Here is a 27945-nt window from a genome sequence, read left to right on the forward strand (position 1 = left end):
AAGAGACGAAAATCCCTGCCCTCTTCTAACACATTAAAGATGGCAGCGCAGTGACTGATACACTGTTTTCTTCTGCTCTTTCGTCTGTTTTAAATCATTTGGAAAATACAAAATCCCTAAAACCGGAGCAAGAAACAGCGTTTGAAGCGTTCCTCGTGAAAAAGGTGTTGCTCTAATTGGTCTATCCTGTCTGTCAATCATTGCTGAGATCACGATCGGAGTTTTGCAAACCATTTGAAGTAAGAAAGTAAATGTCTAAGCTCCGGAACTGCTTATTTTTTAATCACTTAGGCCAGTCAGTATCAACATGTTCAAAGTCAATACCACAAAGGAACCGTACATCACATTTGACATGACTATTAGCTGATGAAATACTAAAAATATATCCAGACATTTCTTACCACAATAATAATAATCTAAATAATCCAAGAGTTCAGTCACTTGACGCTTAAATATTGCGGAGTTCTATAATAAATATGCTTGGAGTTACTATGTTACTCGTCGATGTAAGGGAACTTCTTGGCTGCGCCGTATCCCGGGTCCGTGTCCTCCATCTCTTTGGGCTTGTCTTTCTCTTTGGAAACCGCCTCCTTTGCAGCGGTCAAAGTCACTGGGGATGAAACAGACATGAGTACAGTCCATAAAAAGTTAAGAAAAAGTTACAAAATGAAGAGTTCAGGTTGGAGTTTTTCCTACTTTCAGATCCCAGGAGCTAGAGGCACATGTGGCAGCCATTTTAACAGTGCTCACACCCTCTGGTAGAGATGCACACAAGCCTCTGGGACCAAGTCATAAAAGTCCCATTGTTTCTATACTTATACTATTAACATTGGTATAATAAAACAACTTTAAAATGGACACAGGCAGACTACACCTATACAGTATTTTCAAAACAACTATTGGACAAATAAGAGTGCCCAAAAAGGAAACAAATCCAAATCCATTAGTAATGACAAGTGCATCGCAGTCCCTGTGGGGGTAATACAAGTGTTTATGGGATGATTGGAGGGTCTTTCATCGCCCCCCGGTGTCCCTGGGCAGAAAACCACAATTGCAACTAGACTGCCACCGGACCGGAGCCACCAATACACACTAATGGAATCAAGAAGAAGAAGCTAACTGCGGGCTAACGCCACTTTAAACACTATTTACAGCCAAGTTCGAGTGAAGAAAAACATTTCCATTGTGTAATTGGATGTACAATATCCCTCTCTCCCTTCGCCTTTTATGTCAGCGTAGTATTTACTCTCACGGACAATTAAGTAAGGGATAATGTATAGAACGCTGGTCATTATCAGGAAAATAAGTACCGACAGGGCGTCTTGTTTCGCCCTGAAGGTACTTATTTTCCCGATAATGACCAGCGTTCTATACATTATCCCGCTTATTATACGGCCATTTGCCAACTGAACACACACAACACACACTTCACTTTTATGAAGGTCGAAAGGTTTATTCTGTGGCAAATAGTTCCCAAAAGTTTGCGCATTGCTTGGCTAGGCTAGAAGCAGCACGGCTAGTAGCTAGCCTAGCTACTTAGTTGAAGGTGCAGGAGGAATGGTGGTGAATCTCTGGGTAAGTTGAAAGTCAGACTCCCGCTAACTTCACGAGCGATTCCCCCAACTTCTCTCGCAGAGACGGAGACAGAGATAGTGCCCGCTGCTACGTACGTGCGGAGTGATATGAAAGCACAAACTCCGTTGCCATTGGCAGCGGTCATTATTTTTTTAGAGGTCCTCTATCAGAAAATAATGACCGGTATAACGTTGGGAAATCCAATTCAAATCAATGGAGCGTTCTACTTACGTTGTGAAGAGCCGTATAATAATAAGTTAAAAAAATCGCAACTTGCTATGACACCTGCAGTTGCGCATACGGCCTCTAGGGGCAAGACTTACTTAGTACTGTTTTAAAGGTGCACTAATTATGCCTGAGGTTCCTAAACTATTCAGGGGTGACCCCAACATTCACAACACCAACAACTCAGGACCCCCCACTGTAAATATAATTATTATTATACTCAATCCAGGTGCACAACATTTAAAATCTGGTTAAATAATGTTTGATATTTGGCTTAATTTCACTCCTCAATGTCTCGACCCCCACTTTAGGAACCCTTGCACTATGCAACTTTTAAGTTGATATTTGTGTGTATTTGACCTTTCAGTGACTCAATGGCTGCATGAGTGGTTAGCTCAGCGCCATCCTGGTGACCTCTATAATGTTTCAGGATAAATTTTCTTTTTTTTTCAGGATTTCTGGTAGATTTTTGGAATAGAATGTATGTGTAACCATGGAGACGGTCCAAGCAGCAGTGAAAAAACAACTTATCCTGGACCATCTTGTGCCGGGTACACACTGCATGATTGTGGCCATCCGCGTCAAATGGTCAACATCACAGGTTGTAGGTTGGTGAGACTAGTAAAAATATTTAAAATAGTGTCTATCCCTATTGTGCATTCTAATGACAGAGACTCACGTGGAGCTTTGGGGGCGTCTTTGTCACATTTGAGGGTGCTCAGAGAAAAGCACTCAGCCATCCAGGACAGCACCTCGCCACAGTACCGGATCTGAGGAGTCAAACCCACAACCGCTGCTTAGGGAAAAGACTTTGTTTGCTCTAGAATGAGTTGCAGGAGTGTTTCTAGTCTCACCTGGGCTTCCACGGACACCAGGCGCTTCTCCTGGTCCTTGAAGCCGCCAACGATTCGGAGCAAACTCTGCACCCTGGGAAAGAGGATCTGTACTTTACTTGAGCGCTATTTTAGTGGAGAACCTATTACTTTTACCCCATTTTTTTAAGTGTTTTTTTTTACTTAAAAGTCTTACAATAACACAGAACAGTAACTTCACTGTGAAGTTATGTTTCGTTAGTTTTACTTTCTACTTTAATATCTACTAATATCTAGACTATATCCACACAAAGACAAAATGCATACATTTTCAGAAACTTTCTTTGTAAGCCTGAAGCCAGCTTAGTAAATGTGTGCGTCCACATGGGTCGACTCAGGTCTGTGAAAACGGCGCAATTCATCTGCCAGGCCTGTGTGAGGCGCTGTGACGCTAACACAGATAATAGGACAAGATGAAGAGGGTGAATGCGCAGTGAACTTTTGTGGAATGTAAACAGTGAAAATGAAATGGATTCAAGGATTTACGATGTCCAGAAGAGACGAGGAGGAGAGTTTATTCTTCAGACGTAACGGGACTAAAGCAGAAAAACCTGTCAGTGACTTTTACTGTCAGTCCAAAAACACAGACTGACTCGGCCGTGTTTTTCTACTTGTCACCTGTAGCTTGTGGAAGAGGAACGGAGTAAAACCATCATAGATCCATGAGTAAAACTCATTATAAGGTCAGCAGATTATGGATAACAGACACCACTCTGGCGCTGTGATGTCATCGTTTTAGTAAAGGTTGTGGAGACGTCGTAACAACGGAGACATGTAAACGGCGTTTTGAGATCTTTCCACCCTGGGACCTAATGTGGAAAATGTTCGTTTACAGACCCTCAAAACGCCGGGCTCGAATGGACGATACACTGGATTGATAAAATATCTTTGCATTTGGTCCTCAGCTTGACTCCTTATGGACAGGGCCTAAGAAATACTTTGATTGGTATTTTCTAAAGCCAAGACTTACATTCTCAACAGGCTTCAGGGATACAGTCAAGCAAATACAGCAGAGGGTAAAATAAAATCACATACAAAAGATAAACGTTTCTTCAGGCTGTCAGGAAGCTGAACTCCCTCCCTCCCTCCCTCCCTCCGTCTGCAACAGCAGGTAGAAGCAAACTGTAGCCCCGATGACTATTGTGATTGCAATAGATTTACAATTTATGCCTGAAAATCAAATAACGTAAATAAAAATGAAACACATCCAGGAACATTAACTTTTGACCTTATGACCATATGAACCACTTTTTGAAAAGGTTAATCTACATTTTACAAATAAGACCCCATGGAAGTTGGAATGCGCTTTTTTGTTATTGCGCTTTGCTTATTGTGACCATTGAAATAGTTGATTCATCTCGCAGCCGTACTTGGAGGAAGTGTTCTTGAGGCGCTCCTCGCTGCTCTCCCAGAGCTGACGCTCCAGTTTGGCCATATAGTTCTCCTTCTGCACCGTCTCCCACGTCATCAGCTTCTGGTCCAAGCCTGGAGGCAGCTCCTTCTCTGCAGCGCCACACAGATGCACACAGTGATCATTTTAGCAACTCATTTCACTTTTGTTTAAGCCTTGAACTAAATAATTAAAGACATCCGCGTTCATTTACCAAGCGTTTCCTCATGTGCAAAACAAGAAGCTCATAGTGGATCTACAGCAGAGTCATCACTGCATTATTTACTCTTTTTTAGACCTGGTTTAGTCCGAATTTACTCCTGTCCCGGCGGTATTTAGAAAGTATTTTATAAGTTAGTCTGAAAAGCTTGAGAATCATACAGCACTTACCCAGGAGCTCCAGCTTGGACTCGGGCTCCTTGCACAGGCTGAGAAACACTTGGGACAGGTGGCTGATGATGATGAAGGGCGGGGCCAGCGCGGGGCGGCTGTGGTACTCCACGATCAGGTTGTACCTCTGAAACTTCCAGAAGATGTCTGTGTTCCCCTGCACCAGCTGGAAGGTGTAGCTGCACACAGCAAACACAACAGATTTGTCAATATGTAAAGATAAGATATGAGATAAGATAGCCTTTATTGATCTCACAATGGAGAAATGTATGTGTTACATTCAGCTCACACTCAGGGTGTGCGAAAAAACAATTAAATAGTAAAACAGTGGTATCTTATGTACAATGGCTACCAAGGACTTTGTGGGGACAAAAGTATAAACAGTAAATAGTTAAGTAAATAGACTGTAACAAAAAGTGTTAAAGTCAGTATTAGCAGTGCAGGTTTACATCATAGTGCAAGTGTTTGATAAAGTGACGCAGGTAAGTGATTTAAATACAGGGATTATTGCATGTATTTCTGCAAAGGGGTTATTGCACATGTTACTTTACAGTCTTGTTGTACAGTCTAACAGCAGTGGGGATGAAGGCCTTGCAGTAGCGCTCCTTCTTGCACTGAGGGTGTCTCAGTCTGCCACTGAAAGAGCTGCTCCAGGGGCCAGGGGCAGCCCAGGACGGAGCTGGCCCTCCTGACCAGCTTGTTCAGTCTGTTCTTGTCCCGCTCTGTGCCGCCCAGGCCCAGCACACGGCAGCGTAGTGGAGAGCAGAAGCTACCACAGTCATAAAAAGTCCTGAGCAGAGGCCTGCTCACTCAGAAGGACCTCAATCTCCTCAGAAGGTGGAGGCGACTTTGGCCCTTCTTGTACTGGGCGTTGGTGTTGTGGGACCAGTCCAGTTGATTGTTGAGGTGAACACCCAGGTACTTGAAACAGTCCACCTCCTCAATGTAAACTTACATGACTATTAATACAAGCCCTGCTCTTCTAACTTATTCTTCCATTAGACATGTAAAAATGTGTTTGAATACAGAATTGTAAATGTGGAGGCATTGTCTAGTGCCAAGCAAAAGTTATATTATTTTATATTTTTTCCCTGTGTTACTTATTCTCATGAGAAGTCAAAGGAAGCTCAAGGCTTCCTTGTAAATTTTAATTCATGGCTTGTAAACTATCTGTGAATAAATACACGAGGGAAAGATGAGGGAGCGCCGCCATGTTGTAGTTATTTCCTGGATATCTCTGGCACGCTCGCCAACAAAATATCAAACCCCTAAAACAAACAAAAACTCAACAAACCTTTTTATTTTTTATCATACATTACAACGAAGATGTGAAGGGAGAAAACTCTTACTTAAGAAAAATCTTACTTTTTTGTCTCACGTACCCCTTGAGTCCTTTTTTTATTTATTTATTAATTTAATAGGGAAAATGCATATTAATGTACAGTTGCACATGACCACTGTAAATATGCCAGATTATAGCGGGGATGCTAGTTTCCATCTGTAGTCCCTTGGCAGGCAGCATATACACACTTAATACACACATACACCCCTCAACTTTAAAGGGGCTCACTCGTCACCTCAGGTCATTTGTGTAACTGCATCTTCTATATTAAGCTCGGACACCTTTTTGAGTGACAGTGCAGGATTTTAGAGGCAGTTGTGGTGAACAGGTCTGAGCTCATTCTACACAATAGGACATTGTTAGAACATGTGGGGGGAGGAAAATACTTAATTTTAACATTTTTAAACTCCGTATAGTCCCGTTAAGGCCAATTATTTAGAAGATTATCTGTTAAACTAAGATTTATTGGTATTTAGTTGTATATTGTAGTAAGAATAAAGCAAAAACAGCCTGAATTGCAAAGCTTTTACAGCAAATTATTAAGTTTTCTTTTAAAATAATATTGCAATACTGTTCAGTTTTACCATCTTTTTAGATCTGCTCGCATTGGGTCCCCGTACCCCCAATAGGCTGCGTTCATGTGAAATCACAACATTCTAAAGAGCCATTCTAAAGAGACGACCTTATGAAGCTCATGGAGAAAATGCCAAGAATTAAGGGCGGCAATGAGAACCGTAGTGCAAACAGTGTGTCCAAACTTTTTCCCTGTACTGTACATATCCGGATATTCTGTCCATACTTCTCTGTTTACACAGCATTTACAAAAGTCTCCACTTTGCAATGCATTTACAAAAGTATCCAAAATAATGATGTCATTTATCTGGATGAAAGCCCAAACGCAGACAGATATCTGAGTTTATAAAAATATCTAAGTACGTGTGGACAGGGCCGAAAGAGTGATGAAAAAGCAACAAAAAGAAAGAGTGACAAAAATGTGATGAGAAAGTGATGAAAACCACAGAGGTTTCACCGTCCCCCTTTGACCCGACCTGAACATGGCGATGAGCAGGTTGAGCAGCAGGACGTTGGTGACCAGCAGGTAGATGACCAGCAGCAGGATGACCAGCCAGTTGGCGTAGACATTGGGACAGGGCGGTCTCAGGCCCTCGACGATCTCCGCTGTGTCGTCGGTGCAGTTCATCTCGGGGAAACGCGCCGCTGTGGGACAATCGGACACACAGCGGTGAGTCACGGAGGAGTCAGGGCCAACACACAGAGTAACTGTGCAACCATTACTTGAGAAAAAGTACAAATGCTACATTATTACAATTGGCTTACGATGTGGCTGTATCCGATGAATGCAGTTGTAAAGGCCAGTACTTCCTGTTCATTTCTAATTAAAATGATCTTAGACCTATTCGAATAAGCATATTTTCTTACAATTTCGTGGTGTACAGCTTGTTAAGTATCACTTAACACGTTTTAAGTGCTTCCTGCAAAAACTCAGCGGAGGACACTTGTGAAGCTGAAGGCTCACTTTACTTTGTTGTATAATAAGATTTAAAATAGTGCCTGTTTTGTGTGTTTTTTTGTTATTTGTTTTTTATTCATTCATATTGGTACCATTAACCCCTCCTGGAACCGCCACCTTAACGTGGTGGAGGGGTTTGACAAAGAGCGGTTCGTAAGCCCCTTATGAGAGACCAACAGGCCCGGTTTGAATCGTGAGGCCATCCTTCTGCGGACCCACCACCTGCAGGAGGAGCCATAAGGGGCTGGTGCAATGTGATTTGGGCAGCGCCAACAGCTGCCCCCACGACCCGGAAACGGAAAAGTGGAAGAAAATGGATGGATGGATGGATGGATGGGCACCATTAAACCATACCAGTATGATATAAAGTTTAGATACTACCGGTATTGAAAAAAATAAAGGCATCAAAAGCATGTACTGAAAAAATTGTATATCTTTAGAACGGGGTCTCCAACCTTTTTTACCCGGCGAGCTACTTTTACACAACAAGAACGTCGGAGAGCTGCTTATGCTTCAAAAACACTTGTGTAAAATGCAACTTAGGTGGACTTCACCTTGGAGAATTGGTATTTCAAAGAAAATGACTCTAGTTTTGTCCTTATACTTAACAAAATTGACCAAACTGTTTGCAGATGGTGTTCAGCAAGTTCAGAACAAGCAGAAAATGCATCTAAAATTGGAGTTATCAAGCGTGTAGAGATGTAGAAAGTCTTTGGCGAGCTACCTATAGAAAGGCCTGGCGAGCTACCTGTTGGAGATCCCTGCTTTAGAGAATAACTTTTGATGTCTGGTGGTCCAGTGACGGCATTAAAGTGCAAGGTCTTCAAAGAAAAACAGGAGTTTTCCATTCATGCCAATGGCAGCAAAAGAATTTTAATCTAATAAATTGGTTGCTGGGAATAAATAAGTCTATTCTTCTCTCATTAAAGTGTTGGTTTGTTGATAATTAACAAATATTGAAGGTCTTAAGAGTAAAACAGGAATTAAAGGATGTACTCGAGAGACAAAGGGTTCAGGAACACTAGCATTCGGTGCATTACCGTCTATCTCCTCCAGAGGGACCTGTCCGAAAATGTGCAGGTACGGGCGATAGAACGCGCGGCGGAAAATCCAGTCGATGCGCGGGTCGTTGGGGTGGAGCAGGGCCTGGGTCGCCACGCCGTACGCCAGCAGCCACACGCTCAGGAAGAACAGGAAGAAGAACACGTCCTTCATCTGCAGCAGATACAGGCAAGTGTTGGGGACGAAGCAGAAACTGATCCAGGACAAACCAAGAACTGTATTTGCTAAAGAAAATACTTCAAAGTAAAAAGTACAAAACAAGTGTTAAGAATGATGAATCGCTTACACAGGGGTTCATCAACTTTACAAAAAAAGGTTGAATAAAAATGTTATGAATGATAAACTGATCGTGTCATGTATCGTGTGTCACGTATCGCGTGTCATGTATTGTGTGTCGTGTGTCGTGTTTCGTGTGTCGCGTGCCGTGTGCCGTGTGTCGTGTGTCGTGTGCCGTGTGCCGTGTGCAGTGTGTCGTGTGTCGTGTGCCGTGTGCCGTGTGCCGTGTGTCGTGTGTCGTGTGCCGTGCGTCGTGTGTCCTGTTTCGTGTGTCGTGTGTCGTGTGTCGTGTGTCGTGTGCCGTGTGTCGTGTGCCGTGTGTCGTGTGTCGTGTGCCGTGCGTCGTGCGTCGTGTGTCCTGTTTCGTGTGTCGTGTGTCATGTTTCGTGTGTCGTGTGTCGTGTGCCGTGTGCCGTGTGTCGTGTGCCGTGTGCCGTGTGTCGTGTGCCGTGCGTCGTGCGTCGTGTGTCCTGTTTCGTGTGTCGTGTGTCATGTTTCGTGTGTCGTGTGCCGTGTGTCGTGTGCCGTGTGTCGTGTGTCGTGTGTCGTGCGTCGTGTGTCCTGTTTCGTGTGTCCTGTTTCGTGTGTAGTGTGTCGTGTGTCGTGTGCCGTGTGTCGTGTGTCGTGTGTCGTGTGTCGTGTGCCGTGTGTCGTGTGTCGTGTGTCGTGTGTCGTGTGTCGTGTGCCGTGTGTCGTGTGTCGTGTGTCGTGTGTCGTGTGTCGTGTGCCGTGTGTAGTGTGTCGTGTGCCGTGTGTCGTGTGTCGTGTGTCGTGTGTCGTGTGCCGTGTGTCGTGTGTCGTGTGTCGTGTGTCGTGTGCCGTGTGTCGTGTGTCGTGTGCCGTGTGTCGTGTGTCGTGTTTCGTGTGTCATGTGTAGTGTGTCGTGTGCCGTGTGCCGTGCGCAGTGTGTCATGTGTCGTGCGCTGACCATTTTCTCCACAATGATGATCTTGGGGCCCAGCTGTTTGTGGATGGCGAAGATGTGGATGAGGCGCAGAGTGAACACCATGAAGTCTATGGCCAGGACCGTCCTCCCAGCCTCGTACATGTCGTCCACCATTCTGTCAACACACACAAAGATATAAACTTCGTAACGTTCATTGTGTCTACTTGTGTTCTAGTATCACTGTTTTTGTTCGTTTTGTCAGACACTAAGGTTAGAGATGTTAAAGATCTTTTACCTTTACATGTTTCAGCCGCCATCTGCAGGCCGTCATCAGAAGTATCACCGGCGTGCGGTGACGTGTCACTTATCAGCTGTTCTTACTTCCGAGGCGTGACCAGTCTGACGGTCCCAACAGGTCCGACAGACTGGTCACGCCCCCTGCCGCCCGGTGGATTCAGGGCGACAGGGGGCGTAATCATTGGAGGAGGGTGTCCCAGGTGTGGGACAGCAGGGGGCGTGACCAGTCTGTCGGACCTGTTGGGACCGTCAGACTGGTCACGCCTCGGAAGTAAGAACAGCTGATAAGTGACACGTCACCGCACGCCGGTGATACTTCTGATGACGGCCTGCAGATGGCGGCTGAAACATGTAAAGGTAAAAGATCTTTAACATCTCTAACCTTAGTGTCTGACAAAACGAACAAAAACAGTGATACACACAAAGATTACGAGTACTTTCATATTCACAGTTATATATTTAACCATTAAGGGCAAACAATATAGGCAAAACAAATTGATGATAATAAAATAATGAACAAATGAACTGAAAAAAAAAAGTTCTCAACGTATGTTGTTATTATTTCACTGATTCAATATTTCTATGGGAAATTGTAATTTCAAGGCCTATTTTCTCAAAATGCATTTTTCTCACATCTCCACAAAAGTAGCACTATAACTTAACATTGTCCAGTTTTGGACTCAAAAGGTACATTATGCAACGTTTTGTGGAGAAAAAAAAAAAAGTTGACATTTGTGCATATTTGACCTTTCAGTGACCCAGCGGCTGTATGAGTTGTCGTCATGGCACCTTTTCTTTCCATCACAGTGGCCTCTAAGATGCTTTCTATACGTTTGTTAAGTGTGACGTCACAACTTCCGCTTCCGGGTACTAGCAGACCGGCAAATATACGAGAAAAAAAACATTAAAAAACTCTTAAAAACAACCATCAATATTTCTGAAACTCAACAAAGAGTTACTGAACCTACTTACAGTGGGGCAAAAAAGTATTGAAATCCAATAGGAAGTCTATGTGGAACTGACCAAATACTTTTTTGCCCCACTGTATTTCTCAGACTCATTAGCCAAAAATGCCGCACCTACTGCTAAAGAAGTAATATTTACTATTCGACTTGACGATAGCATTCTCCACTAAACTCAAATGTACCGATTTTGATAACTTTTATAGCAGTAGGTAAAGCATTTTTGGCTAATGAGTCTGATAAATAAGTATGTTCAGTAACTCTCTGTTGAGTTTCAGAAATATTGATTGTGGTATTAGAGTTTTTTGTAGTTTCTCGCACAACTGCGGACCCGGAAGTAGAGCTGTGACATCACCACTTAACATATAAGGTTTCTGATAGTTTGTCACTATTGATGGATCTGTGTCCATGGTTACGTATACATTCCATCCAGATAACCTACCAGAAACCCTAATACACTTTTTTCCACAAATAAACATTTTATCTTAAAACAAAAATCCCCTCAGAATAACTCTTTGTGACTAAAGGTTCATTCATACTTCATAAGACGCAAGAAAATTGTTCTTACACTGAGAGCTGCAAGAACAAAGTGATGTCATTTTTGCCTTGTAACCATGGAAATGCATTTGGTTACGAGACATTTCCATGGACCTTGCGAGGCAAAAATGACTTTGACTTCGCGTCTTTTGAAGTATGAATGAGCCTTAAAAAGTCAACTAGATAAAACCATACATTTAAACCTGGCTTGATCCATTATTCAGATTTTGTCGCCGAAAAATCGGAATAATGGGATTTTCAGTCAGATAAAAATCCCATTTTTTATCTGATTAAAAAATGGGAATATTAGGCATTTTCAGGCATAAAAGGCTTTATGTTTATATGAAAAAATAAATTGACAAAAACCTTTCAATACATTTTTTCCTCATATATATGTACGTAATCTACAGCAACAGATTCAAATTGATTTCTCTAAATTTAAGAAGTTAACCTATTATATAACCTGCAGCGTCTTGCCTTATAATTGTTATCAATATCACTATTGTTGTTACTACTGCGGTGTGTGAGTTTTAATTCGAAATATTTGGGCAAATGGAGAAGTGACTAGACTATTTATCTGGCATAAAAATACTACAAGACTGGACCCTACGATACGACAAAGCTGGTTGACCTTTTCCAGAGTAAGTATCTCCATCTTTGTTGAAGCACGTAAGGAGGGACTATATTTGTGTAGCGCCTCACAGACATGGTTTACAGGAGGATATTTTACATTCACTCCATTCCTAACCCTGACCTGACGTCGCTGTCATATAATGGAGCTGGACGGGTTACCTGAAGGCGACCCCGACCACAAAGAGCGAGATGGCCACCATGTCACACTTGTTCCAGTTGTCCTCCACATACAGCTTAAACTTCTTCAGGATGTTGATCTCTTCGTCCGTAAAGAAGCTCTGCACAAGAAAGAAACAAAGTAGTAGATATCTATGTTTATTTATCAGGGGCAATGCAATCGACATGGGTGCAGTACAAGTATGCAGCTGATAAAGAGCTTCTATAGCGCTAAATAAGTAAATTACAGTTGTACAAAATGTATATAAAGTAATGGTAGTTAGTAGTTTAAAAGTAATACCCTCTTTAATAAACAAGTGTGTGTTTGTAATAAGGAAATAACACAACAGATAGAATATCCCAAATATCACCTGTCGTATCTCCTCCAGCACCAGCGTGGACACCCAGAAGTACAGCATGATCTCAGGGGCCCCGGGGCCGAGGGGCGGAGGGGGCCTGAAGTCTATCAGCAGCACGTACGTGAAGAGGATGAGGAAGGCCAGGTACATGATGAGGTTGCCCAGGAACACAGTGACCGGGGCGCTCCAGAACCGCTTCCAGCGCCGCAGCAGGAAACGCCACCAGAGAGTGGCGCACGACTGGTCAGCCGGGGCCCCGGGGGGCAGGTCCCTGACACACAGCAAATACAAATACTGTAAGTAATGTTTTCACTGAGAACATGATGTAGAGTCGGGTCCTTTTTGCACTTGTAATGTTTACTGTCAACAAAAATAGACGCTCCAGAAAGAAGACAATTTAGTATTTAATGTTAATTACTTCTCGGTCAAGATTCAGGAAACATATTTACCAACATAAGGTAATTAAGTTTTTGCTTTTTTGGTTTTGTTTAAAAGAGACTAGATGCAAGTTGGCCATTTTATGCTCACTACTGCCACCTCAGGTCATACGTGTAACTGCAGCTTCTACATTAAGCTCGTGCATGACGGCACTTCAGACCCGAATTAACACCTTTTTGAGTGACAGTGCAGGATTTTAGAGGCAGTTGTGATGAACAGGTCTGGGCCCATTCTACACATTAGGAAATGGCTAGAACATGTAGGGGGATGAAGATACAAAATATATGTTTTTTTTCAACTCAGTGTAGTCTCTTTAATGCGATGAAAAATATTAATTACACTTTACACAGAAAAAGTAAACTGAAAAAGTGTCCGTGCCGCTAAAGAAAAGACTGTGTAAAGCCAAAAACAATTTGACAAACTTGTTTATTCACACTATAGGGACTATACGGAGTTTAAAAATGTTAAAACTAAGTATTTTTATCCCCCTACATGTTCCAGCCATGTCCTAATGTGTAGAATGAGCTCAGACCTGTTCACCACAACTGCCTCTAAAATCCTGCACTGTCGCTCAAAAAGATATTGCTTCGGGTCGAAGTTCCGTCATGCATGAGCTTAATATAGAAGCTGCAGGTACGCACAAGACCTGGGGTGGCAGCAGTGAGCATGAAAGGACTAACTTGCATCTAGTCTCTTTAAGCACCTACCTCAACCTAAAAGATCATTCTCCAAAATAAATAAAGCTGCTATTGTCTTTGAAGTGTTTGAAATGATCACACAGGCCTCACATCTCCACTTAAAATAAGTAAAAATGTAGTAAAATACCCTAAAAGATAAGAACAACTCCAAAATAAAAAGGCCATAAAATGATAATAAAGTTGCACAATATTTTTTTTACATTTACACCACTTAGAAATATTCTCAGATAACTCCCCAAAAATAAAAGTCTCAATGAGCCAAATGTACTTTGGTTTTTCAAATAGACATGCGTTGTCACTCAGTGGTCCATGGGCCTCTGGGGGTCCCTGAGTGATGTGTAGGGGTCAGGAGGAAAAAAAAACATAATTCATTGTCTGTTAATAAATGTAATAACTAATTTTGCAATGATGTAATCCAGTCTGGAGTATTTCAGTCCGCTACAATCCCCTCCAGAGATAATAATACAGTCTTATTATTCTAACGTAATTAACCTATTAACCACCACCTCAACCAAGCACAATTTCTCCAGTTTGGCTTTACCCAAATCTAAAAGCTTCTTGAAAAAAGTGGCAAAATTGAGATGAAAAAAAAAAGTGGAAAAAGGGCTGACAAAAACGCAAGGAAAAAGATCCATTAAGAACCTCCCACTCACAGTGGGTCGTCGTCGTCAGTCAGGAGCAGGGCCTTCTCCGTGTCCAGACTGTCCAGCTCCACAAACTGGCCCTTGTTGTTCTCCTCCATCTCCTCGTCGCTGCCGCACACACAAAAACAACATGTTTTACTACTATGGGCCGTAGGAGGGTCTGAAAACGCCAGTGCAGACGAGTGAGCACCTGAACTTGATGAGGTTGGTCCAGATGAGCGGAGGGCAGAAGAAGGACAGGACCAGTTTGGAGATGGCCGTGTCTGTGGTCATGGCGCCCCACCAGATCTTCGTCAGCAGAGCCTGGGGAAACAGCAGCAGAGGACGTGAAGTTTAGGGGGACAGAGTTGCAAAAATCAACATTAAGATACAGCTACAACCCCCTCAATATAGATCGAGAAATTACAAACACACAAGAACTCATGTATCTTTGTCTGTAGAAGCACATGGGGTGAGCCTGCCACTAGAGGGCACTGCAGGCCTTACCATCACCGTGAGGAGATGGAGACGGCAGATAATCAAGCAAGTCCTGAGAACAGACCAGTGTTAATTTCGATAACATATTTTAATTTAGTTTTAGTCTTAGTCTTTTGACTAAAATGTAATTTAATTTTAGTCGAGATTTAGTCAAAAAAAGCTTTTCAATGTTAGTCTAGTTTTAGTCAACTAAAATTGCATGTCAATTTAGTCGACTAAATTTAAGATTAATTTAGTCGACTTTGCATTTGTAATATTCTGATCATATTTAATCAAGGTCCTCGACTTCATGGAGCTGTTTCCAGATGAATAAAGCTCAGACCTGTTCATTTGGCAGTGAATTTACATGATATGAGGCTCTTTCAGACTGTCAATAGCAGTTTGGATGATTTTAGTCTCTCCTTTTCATTTTTATTTAGTCTTATTTTAGTCGACTAAAATATCTGGACATTTTAGTCATAGTTTTAGTCTCATGAACAACTTTTTATTTAGTTTTAGTCCAATTTTAGTCGTCAAAAATATCACTTTGACTAAAATTAAGACTAAACATTTTAGTCGACGAAATTAACACTGGAACAGACCCCACTACAAATCCAAAATAATGCCTAAGTGCTAGAATTATCTGGAGATGGATCCAATGGCTCTGTACCAGTTTAATCCAGTGGTTCTCTACAGCAGGGATCACAGAAGTAAGCTACTTCTATGATATATATTATTAATTGCATGATGTAATGTAGTGGTTCCCAAAGTGGGGTCCGGGGCCAACCTGAGGGGCCTCGGAGGCACTACAGGGGCCCTCCAAAGCTCATCTACAAAACACTGAAAATATGTTGTTGTTTTTTTAAGAAATGTACATTTCTTTGCTCCATTGTACTTAAATCAGTATTTAACCCACACTTATTCCTGTATGTTTCTTAAAATGTAATTTTAACTCTAACATAAAAAGTTCTTTAAGAGTAAATATATTATTATTGGGGGGCCCCAATAGATATGTTCATATCGATAAGGGGGCTGTGATGTCCTGGACTTTGGGAATACCTGACAGGCTACAGTAAAGTGAAGATTCAGGCAAATGAAAGTAGGTAAAGTACAGTGCGAGTAAGTGAGGGGATGAAACCAAAAGATGTAAACACAAACAACTTTTATGTCATATAAAACTGAATAAGTCATTGTAACGCTGCAACATCGTGTGAGACTCACAGTAACCAGCTCCGCCTGATAAATGTTCATTTCCGGTTGATCGAACTTCATAACAACAAACAGAACTAAACATAAAACAATGGCTCCTCAAACTGTTGGACCTGTCTTACCTGGACTCCGTCGTGGGCGAAGAAGGACTTGGCGTCGGCCTCAGTGGCCAGGTTGAGCACCGTGGACTTGCTCCAACATTGGGTCCTCCGGATGAGCAGGGCGTAGGCGCGGTCCTCACTGTTGGAGTAGCACTCGCCAAACAAATCTGCACACACACATAGTACATGCAGGCCCCAGGGGCCCGTCAGCCGCCAGGGGACTCCTCAAGGACATTGTTTCCAATGTAGAAAACAACAGTCCCACCCACTTTTTGAGCAGGGAAGCGCATTATGGACCATAATCTATGATCGAACGCATAATCATATTCAGTATATTTACAGCATATGAAACTTTGAAAAACAAAAATATATAAGAAGCATGTTGCATCTTTTTAAAGTAATTATTTTTTCTTCTTCCTGTTTGATCACTGGCGACAAAGGAAGCGCCTGTGATGAGACTGTACACGATGGACCCATAACTGCACTGCTCTGTCACTGTCTTGACTTTCCAGAACTAAGCTCTGAGCCTTGGGATCAAACTCTACTTCCTTCTGCTGAACAACTGCCCATCTGTCTCTTTGTCTGCTCTGGTCCCACAAACAGACTCTCACCCATAATACCACACTTTAATAACACCTGGTGTACAGTGAAAACTCCTTTTACTGAGCTCACCGGGCCCTGAACCGGGATCCACCTGACCATAAAACTAGTCTGTCACCATTTCTCAAAAACACCTGGCCGACGGCTCTCGCTGCGACCATCAGTGACAGACTCAGAGGCCTCACTCGAGCACGATCCTCTCTGGTGTGCGCCCGTGTTGAATGTAAACTGTTGACCTGATGTACGTGTTGTTTGTGGGTTCTGTAGAACAGGAACCTGGTGATGACCATCTTTAAAATATTTGCGCTATGATCAGAAGTTGAAGCATAACTGAATCACCTCTGTTGTGCCTTTAGTGAGTTTCAAAGTGCACAGGACTGTTGAGCTCCTTTGTCCCTATGGGAAATTTATCCCAACTCCAATTCTTGATAAGGAGGAACTATAAGCATAATGTGTACATGTATTTGGTCATTGGAAAAGCATGTGGAAACCAGACTGCACACAGAAATGGGCCACCAAGTCCAGCAGTGGACAGCAAGACCGTCTCTGCTAGCCTGGTGAGCCAAACACACTTCTTCCTCTTTATATTTGAAATGTTTGAAATAAAGTAATCTTCAGTTCAGAATAAACACAGTTTAGAGTAAACAGAGGAGAATAGTCTGGCGCATCAGGCCACTTCTCTACTGCCCTAAACAGCCTGAATTAGGCTATTGGTCCCGTTTCTGACGCATAAAGAGCCCAGCGCTGCAGTGGGACCATCGGTAAATTCTCTTTCTCTCAGGACAGTGGACTAAAGCAGTTTGGTGTCCTGTGAGAGCGTATAAAGTATGTAAGTGCTGAATGGAAGTGCATGAGGCTGCAGTGCGATGTTAGGAAGGGTAAGAGATGAGGAGAGATTGCTGCAGCTCTAAGGTTGGGCCCCCCTGATGTCGAGGACACAGCTCTGGAACACAGACTGAGGACAGCGCTGTGGTGAGTGACTGCATTTTTAAGTGCTCCATTGTCAGGCTGGGGTCAGTGGTACATCGGAGCGATTTTTCTACTTTCTGTGTTTTGGCTATTTGTCCTTGTCTTCTGCAGTGACATGTTGCTTCACGGGCAGCAGCGTAAACAGTGAAATGTACATCTTGGTGCAGTGTATAACCCTTCTGCACATCTCCACAGGAGGTTCAGAGCGGGGGCTCCAGAAATCACCCCCAGGACCTTTTGGCCATGAGGAAAGAACATTCACAGCCTCTGCACTTCCTAATCCTTAAAACGGTTGTGTGCAGTTTTTACTGCTCATCCAAGTCCTAAATGAGTGAAAATGGTATAGATCAAATGATTGAATTGAGTATAATTTCACAGAAGTGGCTGTAATCATTTAAAATTCAGCCTCGGGTGTAGAATTAGAGCTTACAAGAGCTGCACGACACAAGGCTTAGTCAATAAGCTTAGTCAGATCATCCTCAGTTACTGTGATCTGCACAGTGAACTGGTGACTGTAATACTAAAGCCAGGATATCACTACACCAACCAAGATGAAGGATATATAAATATTTCAACATATTTACATAACCCATTAGGTAAAATGTTTAAAAAATCCCACATACCCAACACCTTTAATGTGATCCCGGCTCACTGTATGGGCTGTGTTCTTGTCTGATTTCCACTTCTCCCAAGTGATTATTTGTCATGGCCCTCCCCATGTGTGTCAGTGTAGTAATGGTGTCCCAAATATTTGTCAGGTCGCAGCCTCCAAAAGCCCAAACCTGATTAGTTTGATATTCACGTTTGTCACTTGTGATGTGTAATGATGCGACTTTGACAACAGGAAACTCATGTCACGTCCGCTGTGATAACACCGTGGAGCGTCCTATGCAAATATATGTATATATAAAATGAATGTATCCATACCAGGGCTCAAGTCTGACACACACGGGCGCAAGTAAATACTTTTCCTTGGCTGCACCGGGACAACCAGTCAGATCTCTCTAAAATCTCTTCTCAAAACATCTGGCTTTTGATTGGTCAGAGGAGAGAGGAAAGCACTCACTAAAACAGACTATGAGATTGAATATTTCATACTGCTGTTAATTGGCCGGGTAATTGGTTAAGATAGGCTTTAGTAGGGCTGGGTTATATATATTTTTTCCATTTCAGTACTTTAATGATACTTGGTTTCAATACCGATACCTTTCCGATATCTATACTAAAATATATGTCATCTAGATCTAGGAAACTGAAGAATAGTGTGTGGAAGATGTGCAAATTTACAATATCGGTTCCATCAAATGTTTGACAATGGGGAATAATTGGGGGGAAAATTGGGGAAAATAGCAAAAATATTAATGATAAAAAATGTACAATAAATTGGTAAAATGAGAAAAATTGGGACAAAAAAGCAAACATTGGGCACAATTTTAATGAGGAGTAATAGGGAACAAATTTTTTTTTAAAATGGGGAAAACTATTTAGTTTGAAACAACTAAGTCACTTCCTTTAATGCTGTCCCTGGACCCAACAGCATCACAACTTGGATCTAGATATAACATGTTTTTTTCTGTACCTGCTTTCGATATTAAAAAAATTTCTATACCAACTTTTTTTCCGATCCCAAGCTAGCATCATTTAACGATATCCAGCCTTAGCATTTAGCTGCTGTTAGCACAACTTAAAGGAACAGGTCACCATTTTTCCATACTGAGATATGTTCTTGCCTGAGCTTAGATGAGTTGATGCGTACCTGTCTGGTCTTTGTGCGTGTGCTCAGTCACGCAAAACGGCCAAAGATGTTGTTAGCATTTGACCTCTCTAGGGATGTCACGGTTACCGGTGTAGCGGTAAACCCCGGTAAAAATGTTGACAACATTAATTACAGTCTTGTTTTTGAAAAAATATTTTACCGCGCCTTATGAGCCGCCGTCTCATCTGCTGAAGTTGCTGCGCAGGCACACTCCAAAACAAAACTTTCTCGAAGCTGGAATCATGTCCGACACAACAGCGCGCAGGATCTATCAGCCTCAGAGACCAAGCCTGAAGTCTGGACATGTTTTGGGTATTTTAAGAAAGCCGAAGGACAGTTGATAGAAGACAGTTTTCCTGTTTGCGGAGCGTGCAGGAAAAAGTGTCTCCAAATGCAGCAATACTTCGAACCTCTTGACTCACCTGCGTGACCGTCTCCCACAGCTCTATAGCAAGTAAGTTAACGTTGGCGTTTTAGCTGAAATGCTGATGTGGGACTTTGGGTTGCGGGAGAATGTAATGAGTCGCCCCATAGTGTGGCTGCAGCGCCACCGCCAGCATAAGCCGTGTCGCGGATACCAATGGCACAATGCGTTGCGGGGCTCCCAGTGGCAGATTGCAATAGATTCACTCTCGCCGCAGTATTATGAATTTAATAATGATGGCATTTTCCCAAATCTGCAAAGCGAAAGCTCACTGGAAGGACAACAACAATTTTCCTGCTATAGACGGCACAAAGACCAGACAGGTACGTATCAACTCGTCTAAGCTCAGGCAAGAATATATCTTAGTATGGAAAAACGGTGGCCTGTTCCTTTAAGACAGTGTTAGCATAACGTCTGCATGTCCTTCACAGTTCATCTCTGTGCTGCGTCTTTCCTCTAGTTTTATGCCTTTACTCCTCTGAATAACACCATAACCTCCATCAAAAGGCAGTATTTGTTCACAGTGTTTTCATCCTGGCTCACAAAACTTTCATCGCTGTTCTGCTGTTTCTTCAGAAAATGTGTATTCTACTGTTGCGCGTCCGTGGGAGCGCCGCCCACAGCTGCTCTAGTCCATTTGTAATGGGTAGACGAATAAAACCAGGCAACAGTGCTACGCAGAAACACAGCATAACTCGGTCTGATTCTGCTTAAGGCTTTTATTCTCACCTTAAAGCACCCTGGTCATTTGTGAGTCCCTCAGCATAAACATCGCCTACAGCCAGAACAACAAGAAACAGCTCTGCACAAGTTCTTCTGAGTCTAAGGTGTAATTCCCTGGGTGATTGTGGGTCTCCAATAGGGTACTGAATGGCTGTCACATCATGGCTGTCACATCGTGGCACAGACGTGTCTCCTGTCACTCCAGTGCGCAGACTCACCGAGGGCAAACTGCTCGTACTTGTTCTCCTTCATGCTCCGCGCTGACTCTGCCTCCGACTCGAGCCGGGCCATCTCTTTGAGGATCTTACAGCCCGCGAGTGCCGCCGCCACAGCCTCTGGGCCCTGGGAGAGAGAGGAGAAGTGTTATAGACGTATGCACAGCCCGCAAACCAAGGCACACAAGCTTTACACACGTGTATCACAATAGGCTTTTTAAAATGTATTTCCAGTGGAGAGCTAACCGTGTTTTGTTGAAATAAATAGATATTATCATATATTCAAACAGTATGTGGCTGAAAACAAGTGGAGACTTCTTTGATTATACAGTGGGTTACGTAAGTATTGGTCCCCCTTTAACTTTTCGACATTTTGCCAAACTATGGAACCGTCACCTTAACGTGGTGGAGGGGTTTGAGCACCCGAATGATCCTAAGAGCTCTGTTGTCGGGGGCTTCGTGCCCCTGGTAGGATCTCCCATGGCAACCAGGTCCTAGGTGACGGGTCAGACAAAGAGCGGTTCAGAGACCAACAGGCCTGGGTAAAATTGTGGGTGGGTGGTTTTTTGTTGAGTTTTTGTCACATTTTTGTTGAATTTTTGTCACATTTTTGTTGAATTTTTGTCACTTTTTGGTTGAGTTTTTGTCATATTTTTGTCACATCTTTGTTGAATTTTTGTCACATTTTTGTTGAGTTTTTGTCACATTTTTGTTGAATTTTTGTCACTTTTTGGTTGAGTTTTTGTCATATTTTTGTCACATCTTTGTTGAATTTTTTTCACATTTTTGTTGAATTTTTGTCACATTTTTGTTGAATTTTTGTCACTTTTTGGTTGAGTTTTTGTCACATTTTTGTCACATCTTTGTTGAGTTTTTTTCACATTTTTGTTGAATTTTTGGTTGAGTTTTTGTTGAATTTTTGTTGAATTTTTGTTGAATTTTTGTTGAATTTTTGTTGAATATTTGTCACTTTTTGGTTGAGTTTTTGTCATATTTTTGTCACATCTTTGTTGAATTTTTGTTGAATTTTTGTTGATTTTTTGTTGAATTTTTGTTGAATTTTTGTCACTTTTTGGTTGAGTTTTTGTCATATTTTTGTCACATCTTTGTTGAATTTTTGTCACATTTTTGTTGAATTTTTGTTGAATTTTTGTTGAATTTTTGTTGAATTTTTGTCACTTTTTGGTTGAGTTTTTGTCATATTTTTGTCACAGCTTTGTTGAATTTTTGTCACATTTTTGTTGAACTTTTGTCACATCTTTGTTGAATTTTTGTCTCATTTTGTTGAGTTTTTGTCACTTTTTTGCTGCGTTTACATCCTTGTTTTCTTCTCATTTTTTGTGGCTGTTTTGGTGCCTTTTTCCCAAGAAGCTTTTTGATTAGGGTAAAGACCAACCGGAGAAGATGGGATCTGTACAGGTGGGAGTCAAGAGCTTTAAGTTTGTGCCATAGTGGAGAGGTGGCCAAACTCAGAGCTTTTGACGAAGCAAAAAAATCTCTACCTCTCGGCTTTACCACTTTTCAACTCATTTCACACTGTGCTGTCAAGCCTACTGGCCAAAGAAACGGATACATGAAGAAGAAAACATAGCATGAATCCAGAACTTCATTATCACCGTGACAGGCTCAATTCCTGGTTAAGAATGTGCTCGGTTTTAAAGGGTATAGTTTGACCTCAAAAGAGAGAAGTCTGACATTAGCTTCAATCTTAAATAATGAACACGCGAGGCTATAAATAACAGATGTGTTGCGACTGGTTTAATACTATATGGTAGACTTGTCTTGTTATGTGTGACAAAATCCCCATACATTTGCCTATGTGCTCTCGTCTGTACATATTCTATCAGCAGACATAAGCCTGCCATCCGGAATCAAGTGACGCGGCCGTTGTCACAATTATTCCTACTTCTGCGCTCCGCCAAGAGAGATCCTTCAAACAATCAAATTAGGAATGCACACGCTGCGGAGAGCTGGAGCCATCTGCGGCCGGGGCTGTGCTCATGCTGAATGCAATTTCCATAATTTGAGATAATGTTGGAAATCAGACGTGGGAAATATGCACAGCAGGGAGGCGGCGGAAACGATAACACTAATTGGTTCCAAGGTTCGAGACGGGCCAGTGAAGAAATGAGAGGGGACGAGCGAAGATGAGGAGAACAAAGGACTATTAAAAGAGGCGAGTGACATGACAATAATGTGCCATATTCTTTCGGTTCTTTTTTATTAAAGAGATGTTTTTTGTGTTTCTTTGTACTTCAAACTCAATCTTGGATATTATTAGAACGGCGAGGCTTAGTTAACAATTGTTGGAACTTGATCTGACTTTTATAAATGTGGGATTATGCTTGCTTTATTTGGAAATAAGTTGAGTATCCAACAGAGGGCAGCAGAGAGCGGCTCTGCCATGAACATGAAAACTCTTTTTGTGAATAAACTTCTGTGTGCAGTAAGACTCAGGTAGAGTGGTTGTTGCTGTGTCCTGGGGCAAGACACTTCATCATCTTGCCTCCACACTCCACGCAGAAAGGCCCGGTCCAGGTGGGGATTGAACCGGGGACCTTCTTAAAATATCAGTCTGGGACCCACGCCCTCGTTGGCGGCAGGAGAGAAGTCAAAAGAGCCCGTGCAATCAGATTTCACATGTTGTTCACGCGGGAGTCCCGTCAATAACAATTAGCAGAGAGACAGAGAGAGAGCTTGTTTCCAATTGGCGGAAAATGACCACAAAAACACATCAACAGTAGGTGAGTTTTGTGACACAGAACCGCTAATGACACCACGGCAATGGCAGACGGCCGCCCAGGGCTGGACTGACAGAAAAAATCGGCCCGGGACTTTTGGGTCACAGTCATATTCAATGCAATAGTCGAGGTGATGACCCTTGGCTTGAACTAAAACAGTATAAGCTACGAATCGAGGACAATAGCTGCATGTTGTTTCTGCCGAATTCAAGCTAAAACCTCATAGCACTCAACACTTTAATCGTGTCATTTACAACTTGAAGGAACTTTTGTAAAATTACTTAACAATCTTAAAATGTGAGTTCCGTTAATGAAGTTCCTCTCGCGACGGCAACACAAATAAACTTCTCAAAACCAACCAAATAATCCCACTGTAGATTGAAGATGAAACGGTAAAACTCACCACGGAGTTATGGAGGTGTGGAGTGAGAATAGAAGTCCCAAAAAGGCCAAACATTGTAAATCCTTTCAATGGAAATTAGATGATTTCCAAACTGCGCACACTGACTACGAGGGGCAAGACAGAGTCACCTGACAACTCCCAGCATGCACTTCTTTGCAAACATTTGTCTAAAATGTATAAAAAATAGAGGTCTAAGGTTCTGTGGGTCCTGGAGGGAGTTACAATAAACCATTTCCTCTTATATTCGCAATGTGAGGGGCATGAGTGTTATGTCCGAGAGGCCCATTGCTCATTATACGAGATTATCTGGGAACCACAACTCAAGAAAGCACCACCAGAAGGGTATAAAAGGTGTCACATCCCTCTATTGGAGGAATTGTGTAATTGCAACTAGGTAATGATAGAGATTCTAATGGCTTTTCCCGCCAATTGTGAGCCGGTGTAATGTATAACGGGCCTTATCTCGATCTGACTGGTCCAACTGGCCCAAAAGTACGTCGGCCCACTGGGAAAACTCCCGATTCTCCCGATGGCCAGTCCAGCCCTGCGCCTGCCCTTCGCTGATTGATTTACGCCACTTCCTGTTTGCTTGCGTATGCGCCGCTGTGGAAATGTAGTTGATGCCACGGCACCACCAGACTCGATCACTGGTACAGCGGTGAGTCTGGTTTCCAGGCAGGGACCTTCCAGCTGTGGAGTATGAGGTCGCATTCACACCTGGGACTCGGTTTGATCGGGGACCAAAATTGCAACATTGTTTCAGCTCTCAAACTGCCGTGGTTTGCGTTCACAACTCTTTTTTGTGAATCGAACCATCATTTTAAATACACGCCTGTGGGGGCGCTGCGTCAAAACCATCTACAGGAAAAACAACAAGAAACAAGAAACACACTTCTCTGATTGGTCGATTAAAACTCCACTTCCTCTTCCGTCTTTTGTTAACAAAATGGAGCAGTACACTGTAAAAAGTAAATATCAAGCATTGGCTTAAATGTCTTGGTCAGATTAGGAAAAAAAGATACATTTCCTCAATTTTTCCAAGTTTACTTTGCTAGTTTGAGGACGGTTTTACGGTAAATCTCACTTTAAAGGGGGGGTATTATGCAAAATCGACTTTTTCATGCTTTACATCATGTTATTATGTCATTCCCTCATTAAAAACATGCCTGAAGTGTTGCCTTGGCACATTCACGTATTTTTGAGTAATGTGTAAAAACTCTGATCCCATTTTAGGGATAGGTTTGCCTGAGTCCTCCGAGGAACGCCCCCACCTCCTGGAGACGCCTCCAAGCTTTCCTCACCAGCCGAGTAACCAACCACTGCTCCTCAGCAGAACCCCCTCCCCACTGATGCCACAGACAGCGTGTGGAGGGGGCGTGTCCGAAAGGGTCAGAGGTTCTTAAAGAGACAGAGGCCTATTTCAAGACATTCACTACAGCCATTTTGAGAGAGCAATTTTATACAAGGCAGTTATTTTAATTTACTGCATTTACAGACCAACAGAAGGTTTGGTCATCATTGTAGTGGGCTATAGACTGGTGCTATGTGATTGAAAAAAGCATAATACCCCCTCTTTAAATAAGAAAGTAAAATTGCCAATGAGATAAGACCAATTTTATTACCCCATTGGCACAGAAACGTACTTGAAATAAGGACAAATGTATTGAAACAAGTCAGAAACATCTCAGAACAAGTGAAATAATGTATCACAAATTACTAATGACGTCTTACCTAGTCAAAACAACTCAAATGTGGATTTTTATGCTCAAACTGAGACATTTTTACTAATCTAGTTTATTACTTTTCGCAGTGTGTCAGACCTGTATCAGACTGTGGCTGCGCTGGTTTTTCTTTTGCAATTTTTTAATCTGGCAAGTGGCAATGACGCCCGGAACACACAGATCTTTTTACGGACGAAATGGGAGATAAATGAGCCGATGCACGCCGCAGCAATGGGCTCATCAGGAGCAGCAGATGAGGAAAAACCGGGACTTAACAAGGACTAAAGCGGGACTGGCAGACCCAGGAGATATGTTTTCTTCACACGAGACAACTGCGAAGGCACCGCGCCAGAGACTGATTTCCATTTTCTAGTTTTGGCTTGAAATGGTCTCCAATAACATTGTTTATGGCAATATTTTCTTGCACAGTTGTCGACAGTGACAGAGGTCAGTTTTAAATGCTTGATGAGTATAGTAAGTGTATAGTGCTTGTCATTTGGAGGTGACCGCAGACGTAGAGGGACTGACCATGGCCCAGAAGTAGTTGGCCATGTCCTGGCGGTTCTGCAGGACGGCCCAAAGGAACAGGTCTCTCCAGGGGTGCTCCGAGCGCTCCTCCAGCTCCAGCATCAGGTTCTTCTGAGTGTGGAACAGCCTGCCCTTCACTGGCTTCTCCTGGACACAGCATGAGGAACATTCAAAGATAATATGTCTATTAACAGTTAAGCTTTCTGGTTCTTGCCTAGTTCAAATCTCGATGGAACTTTACTGAAACGCTACAATTACTTTCACAACAGTCTATGTGTCACTCACCGTTGGGACCTTCTGGTAGAACCCCTTGCAGGACTCGTGGAGGAAGTCTTTGAGCACCTTGGCCACCTCCAGCAGGGTGAAGCGGGGTTTGGTCTGGTCGGGCGGATGGTGCACCGGCGGGCCTTTGGTTCGGCCCGCCCCCAGGAGGATCTGCTTCTCTTGGTACTTCTTGAGCAGCAGGTTGTGCAGGAGGCTCTTCTCGGGGATGGACCAGTACAGCTCCTGCAGGCGTCCGTAGGTCAGGAACTCGCCCAGGTTCACGCCGTTGTCCACAAAGAGACGCACAAAGTCTGGTTTGTCGTTGAGAAGAGCGTCCATCATCACCTCCTCCAGGTCGTCCGCCTGCACACGATAGATAATCCTTTAGACTAAACCGAATTCATGCATATTCGATTCAAATTATTTGGAATTACTATATATAGAAAAGCTCTGTCAGAATCGGAACAACAGACTCTAATGTCAAGACTATATATAAAACTACCACAATCTGTGAGCTTAAGTTCTGGGTAAAGGAACTGGAAAATAGGATCAGGCAAATATCTTTTTAACAAACGGATAGTAGCACTTCAAGGACTTTGTGCAGTTGTTGTTGCTTTGAAGCCCAACTTTTAAAGTGCTTACGGACAAGAGCACCAGGGTCTGGGAACGTTTCATCTCCTACTTTTCAATCAAACTAGGAACTCTTTGGTGATTACATAGAGACGGAGTAATATGAAAGTGTGCAGCACTGCATTTTGCAATGACCTTTAAATATTCATTTGCAACACACAATTCAGCTGCTTATTTTTGAAGTCAGTCACTTGCTTTTATCTTCGGTGAGTGTTGCTCCTCTTTGCTCTGTGCTTCATAAACAGAAGCAGGAAAATTCACCTGAATCCTTGTCACTTTGCCAATGCTAAAAAACCTGCTCATTGCACAATGTGTTTCTCCCTCCATTATAAATTTTCCATGACAAAAAGTACAAATGGGCTTCCCTCGGGTGATAGACTAAAAGTTTGTTTTGCTCGCACTGCGCTGATAACATTTATTGAGCCACAGAGCGATGATGAGCTTCCCGTGACTCGTGATATGCTGAGAGGAGCTGTCCATTTATTTATTAACGATCTGGTGCAAAAAAACACCAATGTGTCAGAAAAAGTTTGGGACTGATCCCCAGTCTGACACACCAGTCCAAAAGTATAGCAGCAACTATAAAATTCTACTTTTCTTCCACAGGATTAATAAGTAACCACACAACTGGTGGACAAGTGCACACAGCTAAAGAGCTAAAGGCGACTGACCTTCCACTCCACGTCCCCGTTGAAGATGTCGCTCTTGGCGATGTCCACTCTGTTCCAGGCCACAGCCAGCTTCAGCTCGTCCAGGAAGTCCTGGGCCTCCTGGCTCTGGCTCTTACAGGCTGAGACAGGGACAAAGGGCAGGTCAGAGGGCTCAACGTATCGTTAGCCTTATAGCAAAACTGCATTAGTCACCTTCTTGCATTTTCTCGCCTTAACTGAGCGCATATTCTCCAGTACTTTACCCAAATCTAAAAGCTTCTC

The 27945-nt window shown here is 42.8% G+C and overlaps 1 protein-coding gene across 1 annotated transcript in view; it reads right to left on the minus strand.

Moving 5' to 3' along the window:
• Positions 1 to 453: 453 nt before the first annotated feature.
• The window catches only part of trpm5 (transient receptor potential cation channel, subfamily M, member 5), a 47248-nt gene continuing 19756 nt past the window's right edge, over positions 454 to 27945 (minus strand). Inside the window, exons 8-24 of the mRNA XM_079554674.1 lie at positions 27685 to 27803; positions 26405 to 26746; positions 26120 to 26266; positions 20730 to 20853; positions 16061 to 16206; positions 14464 to 14576; positions 14283 to 14381; positions 12506 to 12764; positions 12138 to 12256; positions 9592 to 9724; positions 8366 to 8540; positions 6844 to 7012; positions 4453 to 4631; positions 4043 to 4175; positions 2655 to 2727; positions 2480 to 2570; positions 454 to 610 (exon numbers count right to left, since the gene is read on the minus strand). Coding sequence (XP_079410800.1) covers positions 495 to 610; positions 2480 to 2570; positions 2655 to 2727; positions 4043 to 4175; positions 4453 to 4631; positions 6844 to 7012; positions 8366 to 8540; positions 9592 to 9724; positions 12138 to 12256; positions 12506 to 12764; positions 14283 to 14381; positions 14464 to 14576; positions 16061 to 16206; positions 20730 to 20853; positions 26120 to 26266; positions 26405 to 26746; positions 27685 to 27803 — 2537 coding nt within the window. The 3' untranslated portion in view covers positions 454 to 494. The remainder of the gene's footprint in view (positions 611 to 2479; positions 2571 to 2654; positions 2728 to 4042; positions 4176 to 4452; positions 4632 to 6843; positions 7013 to 8365; positions 8541 to 9591; positions 9725 to 12137; positions 12257 to 12505; positions 12765 to 14282; positions 14382 to 14463; positions 14577 to 16060; positions 16207 to 20729; positions 20854 to 26119; positions 26267 to 26404; positions 26747 to 27684; positions 27804 to 27945) is intronic.

The sequence above is a fragment of the Gobius niger genome (genome assembly GCF_951799975.1).
Source record: "Gobius niger genome assembly, chromosome: 4".
NCBI lineage: Eukaryota > Metazoa > Chordata > Actinopteri > Gobiiformes > Gobiidae > Gobius > Gobius niger.